This window comes from Callorhinchus milii, unplaced genomic scaffold (assembly GCF_018977255.1).
Source record: "Callorhinchus milii isolate IMCB2004 unplaced genomic scaffold, IMCB_Cmil_1.0 Scaffold22, whole genome shotgun sequence".
Taxonomy (NCBI): domain Eukaryota; kingdom Metazoa; phylum Chordata; class Chondrichthyes; order Chimaeriformes; family Callorhinchidae; genus Callorhinchus; species Callorhinchus milii.
The window spans coordinates 4429768-4448705 of NW_024704763.1; the positions used below are offsets into that span (position 1 = coordinate 4429768).

At 41.8% G+C, this 18938-nt stretch overlaps 1 protein-coding gene across 1 annotated transcript in view; it reads right to left on the reverse strand.

Moving 5' to 3' along the window:
• Nucleotides 1-2587: 2587 nt before the first annotated feature.
• Nucleotides 2588-18938, reverse strand: part of crtc3 (CREB regulated transcription coactivator 3) — a 46268-nt gene continuing 29917 nt past the window's right edge. The window contains exons 4-15 of the mRNA XM_042342946.1: nt 18183-18244; nt 14621-14686; nt 12987-13090; nt 12290-12328; nt 10529-10614; nt 9740-9789; nt 8910-9127; nt 7803-8098; nt 7399-7668; nt 6581-6742; nt 5786-5987; nt 2588-5005 (exon numbers count right to left, since the gene is read on the reverse strand). Coding sequence (XP_042198880.1) covers nt 4797-5005; nt 5786-5987; nt 6581-6742; nt 7399-7668; nt 7803-8098; nt 8910-9127; nt 9740-9789; nt 10529-10614; nt 12290-12328; nt 12987-13090; nt 14621-14686; nt 18183-18244 — 1764 coding nt within the window. The 3' untranslated portion in view covers nt 2588-4796. The remainder of the gene's footprint in view (nt 5006-5785; nt 5988-6580; nt 6743-7398; nt 7669-7802; nt 8099-8909; nt 9128-9739; nt 9790-10528; nt 10615-12289; nt 12329-12986; nt 13091-14620; nt 14687-18182; nt 18245-18938) is intronic.

The following is an 18938-nucleotide window of genomic DNA, read 5'->3' on the forward strand; positions in this document are numbered from 1 at the left end:
TAAGGTATCCTCTGAGTCTCTTCTAAATTAAAGAGCCCCACCTTAATTTAGTCGTACTCATAACTCATCCATCCAACACGGGATTTGTTTTGTTGTTCTCCTTTGTTTTTAGATCCTTTTGTTACAGCAATCAGAACTATACACAATACTTTACATACAGTCTGACCAGAGTGCCATGCAGCATGGCATTTTGTGGAATCTAATTACAACTAATGTGTCAACATAGCACAGGATTCTGTTTGCTTTGTTTATTGCTGTCTCACACCGGTTGTAAACACTGAACAACTAAACATTTCTGGTTCTTTCCTCCGCACCCCTCCCACCCCCTATGCCCCTACCAATTTTAATGTGCAGAAAACAAAAGTGTAAATGAAGACCACGTTTACATTTACCTTAATAAACAGACACTTCAGTCAATGCTAATTATTGTGAAGTGCTTTAAATGTGTTGATATTATTGACACTGAGAAAGATTTTTTTTATATATGTGAGTTTAAACACAGCGCACACCACCTCTATATTCGCTGATATTATTAGTGAAACCCTCTGTACATTGCTTGATAGTTGCGCGTGTCTCTACATGGTCTTGTAGTAATACTGAGCAACTGTTAGCTAGGAACACTTGCATATAGCCTGATATTACTAGTTGGAACCTCAAAAAAAACTTAACGTACTCTACGATACATGTAAGACATCTGCAGTATGTGCAAGGATGTGCAGCTCACTTGTACATAACACTGGGCTGTTCCTGCCAATCATTGAGACAGTCAATCTGCAGAAGACTATACATCTGTTCTGCAGAGACTACATTCCAAGCGCACAGGTTATCTGCCGTTGTGCCTGCATTCCATTTGAAACCAGAAGAGATAGCATTGTCACAATTATCAACACGTGTAAAAGGGTTAACAGTAGAGCTAAATGTGAGGGATGACTTTATAAACAATGAAATACACTAAATTGATGGACTATGATTTGAAATTTGAAACATTTAGTTTGGCACTCTCACTCTCTGGGTCAGAAGGCTGGAGCTTCAAGCTTCAGGTCAGCATTTACGCTTAGTCTAGGTTGCCATCGCCGTGCAGTGCTAGAAGATAGTTGAGATGCCATCTGTTGGAAGATGTTATCAACCCAAGGTCCTGTGTGCATGCTCAGGTGGATGTTAATATGATTTCATAAGTAACATCATCTGTAGCCGTGAACTGTAAGGCAAATAATAATATAATCCTTGCATTTGACATAGCGCCTTAACACGTCTTCAAAATGTCTCCAAGCGCTTCACAGAATATTCTGTGAACTGACTATATATTTTGTGGGTAAAACGTGGCAGCCAATTGCACACAGCGTTGTCCCACAAACAGTCATGGTTTGAGTTACCAAATTATAATTTTTTTGAAGGGATTATTACCCCCGAAAAAGCGATCTGCCAATTGACTAACAACCGGGCTTCTACTTACTGCCAGGTAAGCAGAGGTCTGTCGAGTAAGGAAACTTTCCTAACGTTTCGCTCTGCCGGGAATCAAACCCAAGTCCTCTCGCTTGTGAGGTAAGTGCTCTAACTACTGAGTATAGGACTCTTAAAAAGGTAGGGGCTTTGATTAGACACCTTTCAGAGAGCTGGTACAGCCACAATGGGTTGAATGGCTGCCTTCTCCAGGGATATGGGGATAAGACGGATAGGAGGCGTTAGAATAGATCAGCCATGATCTTATTGAATGGCGGGGCAGGATCGAGGGGCCGAATGGCCTATTCCTGCTCCTAATTCTTATGTTCTTATGTTCTATGCTGTAAAATTCTGTAATTTCACAGAACAGCAACATGCACCTTTGGCACAGATCATTTAAATTTTGTTTATTCCCCACATCATGTTTCTGTCTCCCTCTGCCAGCGCAGAACCTCTGCACTCATAGTTGAGAGCATTAGCCAACTTTCAAATCAGTGAAGCCTGATTAAAAGGGAACATCTGGTGGATGTTATTCAGTAACATTTGCAACCGGTCGCTTCTCCTGAACATGTACTGCCATCTAGTGGGAACCTCTGTAACATTCATAGGATTGGGAAAGGGTTATTAAACTGGAATCCCATCTTAAACTGGAAACAGGAGCACAGAGAGCATCTATTTGTTAAACGTTCAGTTTCAGAAAGTTAATCTCAGGAACCAGTTGCATCACCTGTGCAACTGTTTGACCAAAGAGCTGATAACTACAAGATCGAAGAATGACAGAGGACTGAGAACAGAAGTGTATATGGTCGTACAAGGCACATTTTGAAACAATGCTTATTCCCTGGAACAAATCTGCAATAGAATTTACAAAAGTTGGTTTACATGAGGAGGCTAAACAGAAAAACAAACAATTAAAGTCTTAATGAAAAATGATAAGAGTATAGATAGAGTAGAAGATTGTAGGCTGGAACTCGTGTGTTAACTTATCTTAGCTGGGGAGCAGTCAGGGTTGCCACTCACTATCTTTATAAAGATAGAGGAAGGTGCACGTCGGAGAAGGAGAGGTTTCAGATCAGTCAATCAGGCTCTATGTTTCTTCTCTGGGCCATTTAGTTGGAGGCAGGGGAGAAAACATATGGATAACAAATCGTGGAGATTTTTTTTATTTGAAAGAAAGAATGCAAAATGACGCTTTACAAAAAGTAACGCTAGCTTACAGAAGACTCTCTTTAAATATTACTGTACATTTTACAACATCATTCAAAAGGTAACAAAAGAAGTTATGGGAAACACGACTGATAACACTACAATACAAATTAATAAAATTAGTAGTTTTAAAACAGACCAGCTTCGTATTACAAAAAGGAAGGTAAGAACAGCACAGCTCAATAGATCAGAATAAATTAAAACCTGCTAGAATTTGTTTTAATAAAAAAATCAACATTGATAAAATTCAATGGATTGTAGAGAGCAGATTAAGGAAACACAAACTCAAGAGACAAAACCCTTCCTGGACTCGATCTAAAAATACAAGCTAGGGGTGTGCCTGCAGGTCTTAGAATTTACCAGCATTTATTTTATCTACGTTCCTGAAGGCGCTGACCTGTGTTGCGGACAGACTGGTCATGCCGAGACAAGGTGTATTTGACAACAGAAGGAACAGGTTACCATGACCAAGCCCTTATCCTGTCCCCACCTGGCATACACACGTACACAAGCCTTCAAAATATCAGGAGATTGGCTGATTTCTCCCCTCCCTCAGGACACTGAGGCTAATTGTAACCTTTCAGGTATGTACAGCTCAGTGTCACACTGGGGCAATGGCTTCAGTAAGCGAGCCACGATTGGTAGCCTGATATTTCCATAAGAATATAAGGAAGTGATGGGCACTGGGCTTCCCAGAGACCTGCTCTATACTAATGTTCCAGATCTAGGGTAGAGTAAGGCAGTCAGTTTAAAAGGACGGTTCTGAGGTCTTAGAAAGATATTCTCCGATATATAATCGCTCTACTATATACAGCACACAGACATGCTGCTATCCGTTTATAATGTACAGAACTTTCATTTAAAAACTTTATAAAACCTTGTTAAGAAAAAGTAGCAGGCAATATGTAATGTGTATTAAAAATATTTATACAATTGGGATTATTCTATCACAACAATAATTGAAGCATTCCATGGATAGCAAATAACAGAGCAAGCCCAATTCTACAGCCTATCCTCACAGGATAGGATGTAACATGTCCCATTCCATCTTGATCCAGAAGTCCAATCGCAGTGGATTCCAAGTGCTAAGGATTAAACGATTCTCTTTCAGCAAAAATATTTGTTCCCATCATTTGATTTCTCTAATACACTAACGAAAGAACTTGCATTTTTACAGCATCTTTACACCCAAACATCTCAAAGCGCTTCACAGATAATTATCGTCAAGTGTAGAGAATGATTAGCTACCAGTAGGGCCTTCTTCATTCTTTGAACATGATATATATCCTCCATATACTTGAGGTTTAAGTCCAGCAAGATCCATGCCAGTGGCAATTTCAAGGGGCACTTCCCTTTTAAAAATACTACGTAACCTCCAGATTAGATGATACGAATCAACTCTCCAGTTTACCTGGTTTATTTTTACCCCTACTGCCGATCAGTACTGGCTAAGTTCATGTTCCTAATTTTATTTTAAAAACTGAGGTGGTGTGGCGAATGTGAGGATGGAGAAAGACGAGCGTTTTTGTAGCTAAACTAACTTTTGACCAGGATCCAAACAGAACACTGACGAGCAGAGGCTGTAGAGGTGGGTTCTCCTTCAAGCCACTTCCACGTCTTGCATTGACAACCTATCCCATTGCCAGCCCACAACACCGGGTTTGCACATGGGATTACTGATTTACCAGAGCAAATTTTCAACAAAATACCAAAGAATACACCCTTATTTGTTTGGATTTAGTGGTTTAGAATTATGTAGATTTAGTCAAAAATAAAAATGAATCATATTTTACCTCATGTAGGCGGTTTGGCTGACTTATACACCTAAGTAATGTAAATAAGGTTCTAAGTAAGTAAGGAACCTAAGTAAGGTTCCAGTACAATCACTTACCTAATGCAGAGTAACGTTTTAGTACATAACCAGCTAACTATTAAAACCATTTTCAACACAGTGAGCCACACAGCTCGCACACAGAATACAACAAATGCACTGACTAAGTTGCTTCAATGGTTTTACAGAAAAGTAAGTTTGAATCCAAATGAATCAGTCTGGTCTTGTTGGCTTAAATGCTCAATTCTTCAGTCAGTGTCTGTACATTCTCACTGCTTTCCCTCTTCCACAAACTGATTGGGGAACACAATCCCAGCATCTACAGTCGGTCTGTCCTGAATGTCTCCTCCACTGTGGGGTCGGGCAGCACCATATCTGGGTCGCTGAGCATGGTCAATCCATCTAAGGTGAGTGGTTCTATCTTCAACTCGTCGTCCAGATGGAGACTGCCATCGGTCCCAAAGGTAATGTCTGGAACGCCAGCGAGTGCACTGCTGATGTCCTTTGATAGACTTGGAGAAGAATCCCCTAATCAACACAAGAGCCAAAAGTCAAGAAACGACAGAGAAAAAGTAGCCCATGTTTTCCGGGAGGCAGAGGATGGGCAGGGGAATGAAACGTACAAATAAATATACTAAGCATACCGTGTCAGGAATGGCGTGACAGAGAATTGAGAGTTGTGTAGAGATAACAGACTCGATATTTTAAAAACACACTTAAGTAGAAACTCAATACAAGGCTGCAACGGAAATTTTAATCTATCCTCTTTCAGATCCTGACTGAGTCACTGCACATTTCCAATTTTTATTTCCTTTTTCCAACATTCGCACTAGACATGTTAATTATTTTGAACATAATACAAATTTACATTTCTATAGAGCTTTGCACGTCAAGAGAACGTCTGTCCCAAAGCATTAACAGCACTGGCTTGGCACCTGAGCTGGGGGCGGGAGCTGAAGGGGGTGAACGAATATTGTTAAGTGCGTACTTCAAATATAAAGGAATATTTTTTAAAGCAAAGCCTTTACTTCTAAAATGAGACAAAAACAGTTACTCGAGAATATAATGAAACATTTACATATGGGGGAGATAGTGGGAAAGATGGTCATTTGTGTGTGTTAGATGGAAGAGATTTACATGAGTTTGGATTTCACTGAGGATATATATAGGGAGGAAGAACTTCAAGAATTTCTGGGTAGGGGATAGGGGGGAGAGTTGGAGCAAGGGAAAAGCAAGAGAGGGACATTCAGAGAAACAATGACCATGAAAGTGGCAAAAAAAACAAGAAACATGAGAAAAACTGCTTGCCTGTTAGAATGATGTTGGGGATGCTTCCAGTACAGTTTGAGTAGAACAGATTCGGTTTCAGCTGCATCGCGTCCTGAAGGTTCCCTTGGCTTCCTGTCAGGCCCATCGTGGATGCCTGCGAGTAGTTCACATTGGAACCTTGGTCACAGTAGCTCGTGCCACTCATGGGAAAAGTGCTGTTAGGATTCTCCAGCATGTTGTACTGTTCCGGCACGGGAGAGATAAAAGAACCTGTGAGTTTCACTTCTGTCCCAATGTGTATACGAACACAGACCCATCACCACCATGGAAAAAACACAGCATCTGGAAAAAGGGTTGAGACAGAGTAGACCTGCGTGTCGAGGAAAATGCCCAGACGAATGGTTGAGCAATAAAGATATAAGGTGGAGTTACTTATGCAATGTGAAAAACACAAAGCTTAGGCTGCCCAATTATGTCAACCCATGGCCCCTGGTGTTATCTATGTGGCACAAACACCACATATGTATGCAGTGTTCCTCCAGCACTGCACTACGGTATAATTCTTGGCCTAGTTGTTATACACAAGGTTTTGTAGCATTCATTATGTATTGTAAGATACATTGGCATGGTGTTGGGAATGGTACCAGTCAGATTGAGTAGAGTGAGCTTGGTCTCAGCTATCCCGAAGGCTCGCATTCTACCTTTGGGGTCAAGGCAACTGCTGGAGTTCCTCTCCTTGTACAGAGGATTAGATTCCTGTGTTGGGTTTCAATGAAAGAAAAACGTGATGAAAAACACTGCGAGTGGCGCTACTTTGTAAAGCATTCAGCGTACCAAGAATGAGTCGTAACCTGACATCCCGAGGGGAGTGTGCATCTCCACCTGCTGCCTGTTGCCTGAACACTTGCGGAGCTGCTGAGACAGTGTGTTAGCCTGGCGGATGACAAGGTGCTCATCAAAGTAAGAGTCATTCAGTATACTCTCCATACTTTCACTCTGTTGAAATAAAGAAGCAAAGTTTAGGAGAGCAATGCCAGTGACCATCTTCAGACACCACACCTCAGCTGCTATCAGCCCATTTAGATTATTGCATTACAAAGATGCAAAATAATAATAATACTTGCATTTGATATAGCACTTTATCAAGACTTCGAGACTTCTCAAAGCACACTTTCATACTGTAAATTAATCGACTGTATATTTGGAGGCTACCGTGCACATTATTTTGTTTGCTCACATAAGGATTAATGCCTGCTCTATCTGTTCTATGGGTTCATTTACATCCATCTGAACATCTCATCGGCACAAAGGACTCTGACAATGCAACACAACCCTAGCACTGCATTGAAGTGTCAACCTAGTCTGTGAGTTCAAAGTCTCAAATAGAGCTAAGGGTGAAATGCTGTCGTGGAGCTTCATATACATAGGATGAAGGAGGTTGGCCATTTTATGTGCTTTTGTTTTACCACCAGGACATGATGGGCCCAGACTACCGCAATGGAAGACGCTTGCCCTGTATTAATGGATATGGCGAGGAGGGTGGGGAGTGGGATTAGCGGGAGGGGAGTGCGATTGTCTTGAAATGGGGCTTTGGCGGAGCAGGTTCAATGAGCCAAATGGGCCTCCTCTCTTTCCAGATTCCAAATACTCACATTGGGAGAGTTCACGTCTATCATCGTGGACTGAGAGAGAGGATGAATCGCAGAGAGTCCCTGCGGCTGCCATGACTGATGCGACTGTTCCTGTGATTGGTGGGTTAGCTGCGTTGAGAGGGGCATTGCCTGTTGTGACTGGTGCATCGGCCGCTGTGCCTGGTGTAGCGGCTGTTGCGATGGGTGTAGCTGCCGTGACGGTTGGTGCTGATAGTGTGGGTACGGAGGCAGGTGCTCCATTGCCAGGTTACTTGTGTCCAAGGTCACACCCTGTCAACAAAGATAAACTCAATAGACATCTTAGCTGTGGTGGGGGCGGAGGGGAACAGGAAGAGCAAGAGAAATGCAATTAATTGTATGTATTCTGTTACACAGGAGAGAAATTTAAAGGAGGCCTCATTTACCTGTGCAATTGAAGACAGTGTGGGTGACATTGTCGGCGAGAACTGCTTGTTGAGGGACCTTCGGGTGTCTGAACCCGGCGAAAGAGTCAGAGGACTGACTGGGGTCTGTCGTCGCCGTGGCGAGCTGTTCATGGTCGCTGAGGGGATGGATGGGTTGCTTAGCGATGAGCACAGGGAGGAGTGAATGGAGGGGTTGCTCAGGGAGTGGCTGTTTACGGGCGAGTGCAGCGGGGAGTTCTTCAGCGATGCCTGTATGGACGGGTTACTCAGTGAGCTGTGCAAAGAGCTTGACAGACCTGGGGGGTGGGATTATAAAAGAAAAAGAACAAAGTGATAAGAAATTAAACTTTTTAAAAAAAGCTTCACTAAACACAAGGCATGAACATGTCTGCCTGAATCCACAGATAATACTTGTATTTGATATAGCGCCGTATCACGTCTTTGAGATGTCTCAAAGCGCTTCACAAAACATACTATAAAGTGAACTGACTGTATATTTTGTGGGCGAAATGCGGCAGCCAATTGCGCACAGCAGTGTCCCACAAACAGTCGTGATCACATGCATTAAGCACTGCCTCTCCATTTGGTCTAGAATTCAAACAGGTTATCATACAGTGTGGTGGATCACTACCATTCATTCACAAATTCAGATTGTGTTGAGGTGGGCCAAGCAGTAGAATATCATTATTTGAGACAGAATAACCGATAGGAGAAATCCGTGCTATTGGAAATAAGCATTCCGAATGATGCAAGTACTTTTCCATGGATTCCCAGGTCCCTCAGCGAGTTTATTTGGTGAGTGTCTGAGATACACAGAACAGGAAGATCCGATGCTTGATCCCAAGTCTGTGCTAAAATGCTGATCTCAGAAGGTGCAGCAGTCAGGGCTACAATGGCGCCTGGGTACCACTTAGGTACCAGAGGGTGCCAGGTGTTCATGGAATTTTTCCCTGGCCGTAGGAAACTCCTGCTTGAACGAACACAAGTTAATATTTACAAGGCTGCTGAATAGTGGAAAGTTTTAACTGGAAAGAATTTAAGTCTGAGTGTGAATGTAACACAAATAATTCTCTCATTAATGGCTCGTGCTTTCTATCTGTCTTTTACCTTGGGAATTACTGATACCCAAATGTGTCATTGTGGCAGCCAGGTTCCCAGTACTGGCCCCTCCGCTGATGTTCGATAAGGTTGTATCCTCAGGATCCAATGGAGTGGGAAGAGGTGAAGGAAAATGGAGGTTGGTGAGGTCTGGTAGAGACCCGCCGGTATTCAGCGTCCCATGGAAATGAGACAATCCCAGGTTCTGATCCGGGGACGGAAAGATGCTGCCAGGGGGAAAATATGAAATTCAATACAACTAAAATGCATGAAATTCTAGATGGTTTTAATACAGTTCTTCCACTGAAGGATAATATCTGTCTCAATTCTGGATAGGGTGATTCACAGTAGATTTATTTCAACAAATAAACTGACAATTGTGGGGGCCTGGACCACTCTGTCAAACTGACAGCTGCTTGCTTTACACAGGCACAGCACGGTGCGTGTGTATTGGTCACCCACCCACAGCGCCCCGTAGTGGCCCCGGAGGTCTCCTGCTTTCATAGTCACCCCGATTATTGAGTCGCTGAACTCTGTTCCCTTGAGTGACAATATATCAGGAGTTCACTATAATCTAGAGCTCGAGGTGCCCTAGTTGATGTCAATATAATAGTGCTTTTTACAGCAAAGATTCCTTATAAAACCGATAACACACCCAGCAGGCTGTCTGAATGCCAGACCTATTGCACCAGCAAAACATTTGTATCTGCTACAGTACGGTCTAAATCACAGCAATTTCTAACAATCCCTGACCCAATTCCTGTTGGGGCTGCTGATCTCTCTCCTGATAAGATTCTGACTATGTGCTCTCCATTCCTGTGGAGGGCATGAGAACTCACCTGATGCCAGGGACTTCACAGGACTTGGGCCGCGAAGATAAAGACTGAACCTGAGAAAGAGAACAAGCAAGAGATAAATGGAGATTATCTTTTGAATAGGATCAGGAAAAGGCACGCTCGAGACAAAATATGTTCACCAGATTACATTGCCAGTTGCTACAGAGACCTCACCATGTGTATACATAAGGAAGTGGGTAATAAAGTAAAGTCTTCGCTTCTACGTTTTCCCCGAAGAACCCATCAAAGCAACGTACACTTTTCTTTGAATTTGACTTCAGCTTAGAGTGTAAATGTAAATTTGTTACTAATGGTATCAGATACCACTGACAGATTCGTGCCAGGAACATTAATACTGTACGACATTTCCGGATGGCAAAATAGATGTGTATCATCAATACAGGATTTTGGAAAGAGCAATTGAGAGTCCCAAACCCCTACCTAACTTGCTACAAAAAAAACACATCTTGTAACTGGTAGTGAGGCTGACTGCGCTAAGAATACACCAGATCAACTTGCAGAGTTGGACAAAGGACGTGAACTGGTGCCTGAGATAGCAGCCACACACATTCAGTGGCTTTTAATGCTATACGTTGATACATTCAGCATATCTATTTGCATTCTAATTGTTCACTTTCAAAGATGGGGGAAAGGGAGCTGGAGAGGGAACAGACATTTGTAAGGGAGTTAGCAAAACATTAGGAGGGAATGAGACTCTGGATTTCCAACACAGGAAAAAAAAGCCTCAGTTCCAACATGTTAAAACTGGCAACATCACAATCATCCACTCACCTTCTTTGCTTCCCACAGCTGCTTTGGTAAAGGTTTGTTGAGCTGTGAAAGATTGTCCTCGTTGGTTGGGACTGGGAATGAAAAGACTGAATAAAGAGCAATAATCTATTAATAATGTAATGAGGATGGATGGGAAAAACAGAAGCAAAGAAACAGCAAATAAAAGCGAATAGCTGGGAGAGCACAAGACAATTTCGTAATCGACCATTCGTCCATTACTGAAACAATTATCGACTGCTGCGTCGATTATTGAGATGATTGAATAACTGGAGGCCTCCTCTGATGCATTGCCAACACTTTACTCTACAAGAATTGCACACAGAGGATTGAGCAGGAAGGGCAGATTGGCAGACTATTTCTCAGCAAGCTGGTTGATTGGTTGCTGCTTGTAACCGTTAAGTCAGGTACATGAGCTATCCCTATCACTGACCTATCACCTATTTCCTCTTGGTTGCAAAGTTGCCTGTACTCCGCTCTAAACCTTGAAAAAGTCATCAAGGGTCAGAAAAGAACAACAACAAAATTACATTTGTAAAGCGCCTTTCATGTCAGCTGGACTTTCCAAGGCGCTGGACAGACAGAGTTTCGGACCCGAGCTGGGGGTCAGGATCGGGCAGGGTGGAAGGCAGAGGGAGAAGCAGGGAGATTGAAAATACGGTCGAAGAGGAGGGTCTTGAGATGGGTCATGAAGGAGGCGAGGAGGCACTGCGCGATGGAGTTCCAGAGGGTGGGAGCAGAGCGGCAGAAGGCCGCCCACCAATAGTAGGGCAAGCAAGGCGGGGGACATGAAGCAGGCCGGAGCCCACTGAGCGGAGGGAGCGAGCAGAATGGTAGCGGTTTAGGTCGCAGAAATAGGGGGGAGCAAGACCATGGAGGGCTTTGAAGGTGAGGCCAGGATCTTGAACTGTATCCTCTGTGTGATGGGAAGCCAGTGGAGTCGGGCAAAAAACAGTACAACCAGTCGGTGTCAATTTCAAACCCTCCCCTATTCCCCATCCCCTTTACTATCAAAAATACACCTACCTCTTTAAACCTGTCTAAACTATCTTCTGCATTACTTCCCTATGAACATATTCCCCACCCTCTGTGAAAAGGAATTACATCAATATCTATTCATCCTCCCCATTTTGAGTCTGAGACCATGACCTCTTGACTTGTAGTGAATAAGGTTCTGAGTCTACCTGAGGATCTGGAAGATTTCAATTAGATCGCTCCTCAATCTCCAATGTAAACACTGCTGCTATAACTCATAGATCAGAAGACCTTTCCCACCGATTAATTGAGTTGCCATTTGTTGGATCGGCTCCAATGCTGAATCTCTCTACGCCCTGCACCTGTTCATCTTCAGCCCACACTCACTTGTCCCAGAAATAAACAGAAATGAATGACAACAGAAACTTCTGAAAATGTAGGTAATTAAAAGGAAATGTATTAAGTATTCCACAGCTCGCGGGGCTGGGAACAATACATTTGTTATTTGAACCATTTGTAAACATCCACCTCTGATGGATCAAGGGAAATGATTCAATACACTACAGGAAGGTATGTGCAGCATTGGAGGCCACTTGCGTCATTTACTTGGCTTCATAGTGACCCCTAATGGCGGAAATGAAGTAGTGGCAGTGGATACTGAAAAAACAGGACTGGGCCCTGACCATTCCAACAATCTCAGGTCCTGGATAAGAGTTCCTTTCAAGTGGTTTTCTTCCATGATTATTTCAGCCATAAACCTAAAATAGAATAAGGCAGAGCAAGGCTTACCTTCCCCCATATTGTCGAGCTCGCCATCATAAAAGTTTGCTGTGAAAATAAATGGGGAAACATATAATCGTATGCTGGACAGTTCTCAGTGAACGTAAAATACTGACAATCGTTATCAAACGTGCTGTTCTCACATATTATCTCCGAGGATCACCTTTCACCCACAAAATAACAGTCAATTCACTTATATATTCTACAGTATATTCTGTGAAGCGTTTTGAGATGTCACGAAAACATGATAACGCGTTATATCAAATACAAGGATTATTATTATATAAATCCTTCCCTTGGTCTTCATGATCTTTCCCCATTCACCTATGTAAGTTGTTCCAGCCCCAATATGCAGCTTGTTCACTCTGCACTTGTGACTCATATATTGCTCCCTCCCCACTCTTGGCCCCACCATCAGTAATCCACCTTCATCCACTTTGCTCTTGTATTCTCGAAATCTCTTCCAAAACTACTTGGCCCTGCAACCTCGCTTTCTGGCTTCAAAGTCTCTACTTTTAGTCAATATCTTTAAATCTCATTTCTCTGCTTAATGTACCATGCGATTTATCCAGCATTTTCCAACTTTATTTTATATGAAGGGTGTATATAAATGCAAGTTGTTGTAGTAAAATAAATGTTTGCAGACATAGAAAGTGCAAACTGTAGACATTTCACGTAGACAGCAAAAGGAAATTGCTTAGCTCACCATTCCGACGACTTTGATGTGGCATCAATTGATTCCCTCCAAGAAAGGCATCCTGCTGGTTAGGATTCAGAGCGCTGGTGTGCAGAGCTGAATCTGAGTTTGTTCTACAGAGAAAGTGAGAGGGCATTTCACACGATATGTCTTGAACAAGAAAAATAATCCTGATCTCTATGGACACGCCAACCTCAATGGAAGTAGAAAACACTTAATGAAAACATTCCAAACAGGACAGTGACTGGATCTTAAGTAACAAAGATAATGGTTGAGACCTAATCTATTACTCAAAACTGCCTCAGTTGCTGATTAATCTGCTGTGTATTCCTGTGGCATTTTCATCTCCAAGCTGAACTGTCTCACAGGGAAACAGTTTTCTGAACCCACCTTTCATTTCATTCCCTTGTAATGGGGAAAGTGGGCAGTACTGGACATCGCACCTGATTAACATTATTCTAACTCATGAAACTTTAAAAAACAGGGACAGATGAGGGATGGGGAAAAAAGAGGAAATGACACATAGTAATCACATTAACCTTTAACACTCCTGCCAGGGTGTGAATTTACTGCAAGTTGTTATTGAAGTGGAACAGTAGAATTTTTCCGATGTGAACTGAAGAAACATCTGAGCAGTAAAAATACTCAGGAATATGGGTGAAAAAGCTGAAAAGTGGGAATTAATACTTAAAGGGCGACATTTCAGATGTATAGATCGTGTATAGACAAAATGGACCCAACAGCTGTGTTGAAAACTTCAACGTCTCCATGTGTGAATTCTGAGTATTGAAAGGGAGGATGGATACCAATGTGTGAATAGTGTTTATTTTCACTAGAACTTGATAAATATTAATTGATACGAAGCACCCGGCTATAGTGCGATATTGATAGAATCGCACTTTGCTCCTGTGGAAATAGACCTCTGAGCTATCAATATGTAGCTCATTGTTTGTAGAGCACAAGTGTAGGTTACCAATCCACTATGCTCAGCAACTGCTCGTGTTCACCCCATTTGGCAACTAATGTCGATCTGATTGCTTCAGTGAGGTACAAATTATCACAAACTAATTCTAGGCCTGATTTATGAAGAACAATACAACACATTTCATTCAAATAAACCCAACTAACCAAACACTTCATTGATGAGCACAGTATAATGCCCTAAAGCTCTGTGCTTGATAACAGTTCACCATTTGGTGACAAAGGCACACACGCCACAGAATTTCCCATCCCAGTCACACTGCTGCGTCAAGATGCCGACTGAAGCCTCAGCATCGCTCTGCAGTGGCAAAAGGAAACAGCAGTAAGGTGAGTCACCTTGGACGCTTTTCCTGTAACTAGTTATTCTGGACAGGAGTGGAGGAAACTCAAAGCCACTCTGCCAAGTGGCTGAGGATGGAGGTCAGAATGTAACAGGGGCAAAAAAAAAAAAAAGGCTCACCTGAGTGTATTTATAAACCAGCGTTCGCAATGATGGGGGTTACGGATTGCTGGCACACATTGTCGGAATGAGCCAAAAGCAAGCCCTTCCTCTGGTTCAAAGACTACTGCTGAAAGTAACAGTGTGCGTGAATTTGAAAGCAAGAGAATGAGTGAGTCAGAGATTCCCACCAAGAGGTAAGATTGTGAAGGAAATGTTTCACCTGTTGAGGGACGACATTAGTCTAAATCCAGGCTGCTTCTCCTCATTGAACCACGGCGGTACACTCCTTTACAAAGCAGAGAAAAGGGTACAAACAGAATGTCTCGATTCAGACTGTATACAGGCTTGACTCTCTACTGAGGAGTGTGGTAAGCGAGTGAAAGCATCATGAGAGAGAGAGAAAATCACACCAGCTGAGTTTATGATTTATTAGAAGCCAATAATGTCAAAGCAAAAGAAATGTCACTGGTCATATTTGCTTCCTTTTGGTGAAAATGGGCAGGGATACCCAAGATCTTTCATTGTGTTATCGCAGGGCTCCCCACCCAGGGTGGATTTGTATCTCTGGAATATGTTTTGTTCAGTACTTAAGCCCCAGCTGTCAGAACTAGAAATTCTAGGTAAGGCCTGGTAAATGTACCTCTTGCAATTGAGATTTGTATTCATGCCTGTATCTAGATATCTGTATGCCCATCAAGATCCCTTTAATTTTTGTACTGGTCTGAAGGTGATCTTAAATCTATGCTGGATCGTTTGACTGGCAAGTGAAATGAAAGAAGAGGACTAAGAAACAGGTGGGGGCAAGGAAAAGGTGGGAGCCACAGAAAACAGAGTAAAAGAGACAGAACCCTGAAAGAGAGGCGGGGAAAGGGAGAACATTGAAGCCTGGTAAGAAATTCAGAAATTTTATTTATTCAGCATTGTTCGTATGTTGTTGTATTTGTTTTATTGCGTGTTGGTAATGTGGCTCTATCGACAGAACTTGAGCCAGGATTAGTTAAAATGTACACGGAGGGGACTCCAACTTTTGTTTTGGTGTCTGATACACGTAGAACATCATTCATTGCCTTGCTTAAGAGTGTGCAAACCAGACACAGTTCCACTCCAACATAAGATGTATTGTCCAAGGATATAACTTTATGGACTCTGCTTCAAGAATATATTGTGGGAGGATTCCACATTCCAGCAACATCTGAGTAAAGCCAATTTTTCTCAGATTGCCAGCTTTGAAAACGATAATATTAAGGTGCAATGTATTATGCAATTGTTTTGGGGGTGATTCCGAGTAGATTGCTATGGGGAAAGCTTATAATGTGCTCTAACCCTATACAATTATACATCGTTGCCACAATTTGGCATATGTTGCAGCTCTGATATAACTGGTTTTCAGCTACAGACTCGAGGGGAATTGCAGTGAAAAGTATATGATGTTCTGTGATACACATAGCTTCAAGGGTCAGAGTTTTTAAAAGTTTAAGACAACTTGCAGAAATTGGCGCAAGGCAGTGAAGCAAACATCTTGCACAGAGAAAGGGCAAACACTTTATTAAACATAATGGTACATCTGATGTACGATATTTGCAGGAGGGATAAAATAACTCACTAATGTACTCTCACCTGTTGGGAATCCCCAGACTGCTTCAATAGGCTATAGCTAACCCACTGAAAGCAGGCCTTTAAGAGAATCAGTAATTTATTTATTATTATTTATTTTATTTATTTATTATAACTGGAAGAGCACAGGAGAGGAAGATAGATATGTGCCTGAAATTTTCCTCTTTGACCGTGCATACAGTTACGCACCCTGGCTCGGCGTCGTGCTCCGCAACTGTCGAGGGCTCTGGGACGCTGCCTTGTGTGAGGGACTCTATATAAATGCAAGTTGTGGTTGTTGAGTGAGCAAGAGAGCAGAGAGTAAGTGAGAGAAATAGGAGGGGTAGCCACCATTAATTCTCACATTGGTTACTAATCTATGACATTCAAGCCAGGACATATTAAGACTCGTCGTTGAAATTGTTTAGATGCTGAGCTGCCCTCCTCCACCCCCAAAGAGAACAGAATATGAAGTACCTGCTGGGAGTTTCTAAGTAAATGCAAAACTAAAACCTAACAGATATAGAGGGGCGCATGGAGCCAGGCGGATTCTGTTACTTCACCAGCCTCATATCCGCCACCTTGTTCTGCCCTTCACACAACTGTCACACTTGATCGAAAATATAATTTCATTTAATGAATGATTTTCATGCAGACTTGAGTCAACCTGCTGTGTGCTGCATCCATGATGATGGCAATGTCAAGGAGGCAAACGATTTCTGTACCATTTGTGCTGAGAAGATTGTTTTTGTATTGCAATCCCAGGCAATGATGCACTTACGAAGTGAAGGGAGACAGTTAATTCCCCTCATCCAGGCCCAGATGTGAATTTAATTTCCAGAAGTAAAAGAAGCTTGAAAAGAAGTTATCACTTTGAAACCAAGAGACACACAGCATAAATTTTGCTGTAATCAATAAACAAACAACGTTTGTTAGTTATTAACAGGTAGTTAGTACAATCCAGCATATGAAGTTTAGCGAGTGGCCTGGTTAATAGAAGGAGTTAGTAACAGCTACATTTATATCATTGGAGGAATGAAAACACAATGTAGAATATAATTAACACAAGATGTCAAATTTTAAAAAACAATCTAACTGCTTTATAGTATGAAAAAATCTAAAACACAAGCATTTTTATAGTAATTCATGGGCCCGAACCAAACTGGTATGTATACAAGGCAACTTGTTAAAAAAAACTCACAGCAACCTTTCCTTTTTGTTGTTGTTGACATGCTTCTAACAGAAGTTTCATTCTCACGCCAGCCCCTGGGAATAGTGGTTGCCATTTCCCACAAGATGTCATAAATAGGCAGGGTTGTAAACAATGGCAGGATTACACCTAACTGCATGTCAACTGTCCAGTGGAAAGTTAACGTAATCAGTTGGTACAGGCACAATTCTCTATCACAGAGCAATTCCAAGAAATATGAAACAGTTTATTCTGCAACTCCAGTTGTAAACCAAAATGTAATTACAATTAAGTAAACAGGGCTGGGATTATGAGAGGAACCTATTTTTGATTTAAAGTGCAAAGCTCTTCAGTTGAGAAAGCTCATCACTTTAATCTTGGTGAATATGCAAGGTAAAGGTATAAATATTTCCGCCCCTTTCCCTTTTTAACAGTAAATTTAAAACTGGGTTACAACCAAATTGCAAAAATGGTTCATTGCACTTTCATTCACTTGATTCACAGAAAACTCAATGGTGCCTTGGGTGGGGGGGGAGCAAAGAAGTTATCTGTGTTTTAAAATGATTCATTCATTAGTTTATGACTCTAAGACCTAACTTTACCACTTGAATCAATAGGACTTTGCACAACTCTGCAGCAGTTACAAAGTGGTTTGTGTGGGTTGCAAAGTGGGTTGGCTTTGGGATATCTTCACTTACAAAGAATTCTGTTTTGTGAAATAAATGCCAAATGATCGGATGTGATGATATGATTCATAGTAGTTCATACTGACATCAAACTTCTGCCAGTAGAAAATCCAGAGACCAATAGCAACTTGTTACTCTAAGAAGACTTTTTAAATTTCTTTTAGGAAATAACAGAAATTCACGGATATGAAAGTTATGAAAATGATCAACAATACAAAATCAATGCAGAGAAAATGTAAACAGGAAAAACAGGCATTGAATAGTGAAATTCAGATAAGTGCAACTCATTGAAAGCAAACAAGATTTAACCTTACCTTCTCCAACTTGTATCTGGTGGTGGGGAAAGGTAAACTGATCCATACGGAGAACTTTCGATGTACACAGGAGGTTAAGGAAAATCTTAAGTTTATCTACTTAATTTAGTCCTTTTTTTAATCATTCACCACCAACAAAAGAGGTTTAAATAAGAAAGCCCTTTGCACCATTTGATCTTGTCTTCTCAGAATAGCCACCCTACCATTTTCCCATAACATGTGATGGGTTTCTGCATGTGCCAGACATCTGTCTGAACAAAAAAAGGCTTTAGCCTCTCTAGGCATTCCCAAGAACTTTCTACCCCCAACACTGATATAATAATAAAATAATAATCCTTGCATTTGATATAGCGCTTTTCACATCTTCTAGACATCTCAAAGCGCTTCACAGGATATGCTGTGAAGTAAATTGACTGTATGCTTGTGGGCGAAACGCACCCAGCAGTGTCCCACAAACAGTTGTGGATTGAAGTGACCGATTTTATTATTGTTTTTTTCTCTCTTGGGGGAATATAATCAGGCGTGTGGAGCAAGGAAACCCAAGGTTTCTCCCTGCCAGGAATCAAACCAGGTCTCTTACTTGTGAGGCGAGTGCTCTACTACTGAGCTACAGGACTCTTCACTCCTACAGGATATTATTCTCGTTTGTATCCATCATTCCCTGTGTTGTGTGTTCCAAGTTATACAGAACACCACTTCAATGGATTTACAAGTGTGTATACAGATACACACTAGTTATTTAATGAAGATCATGCC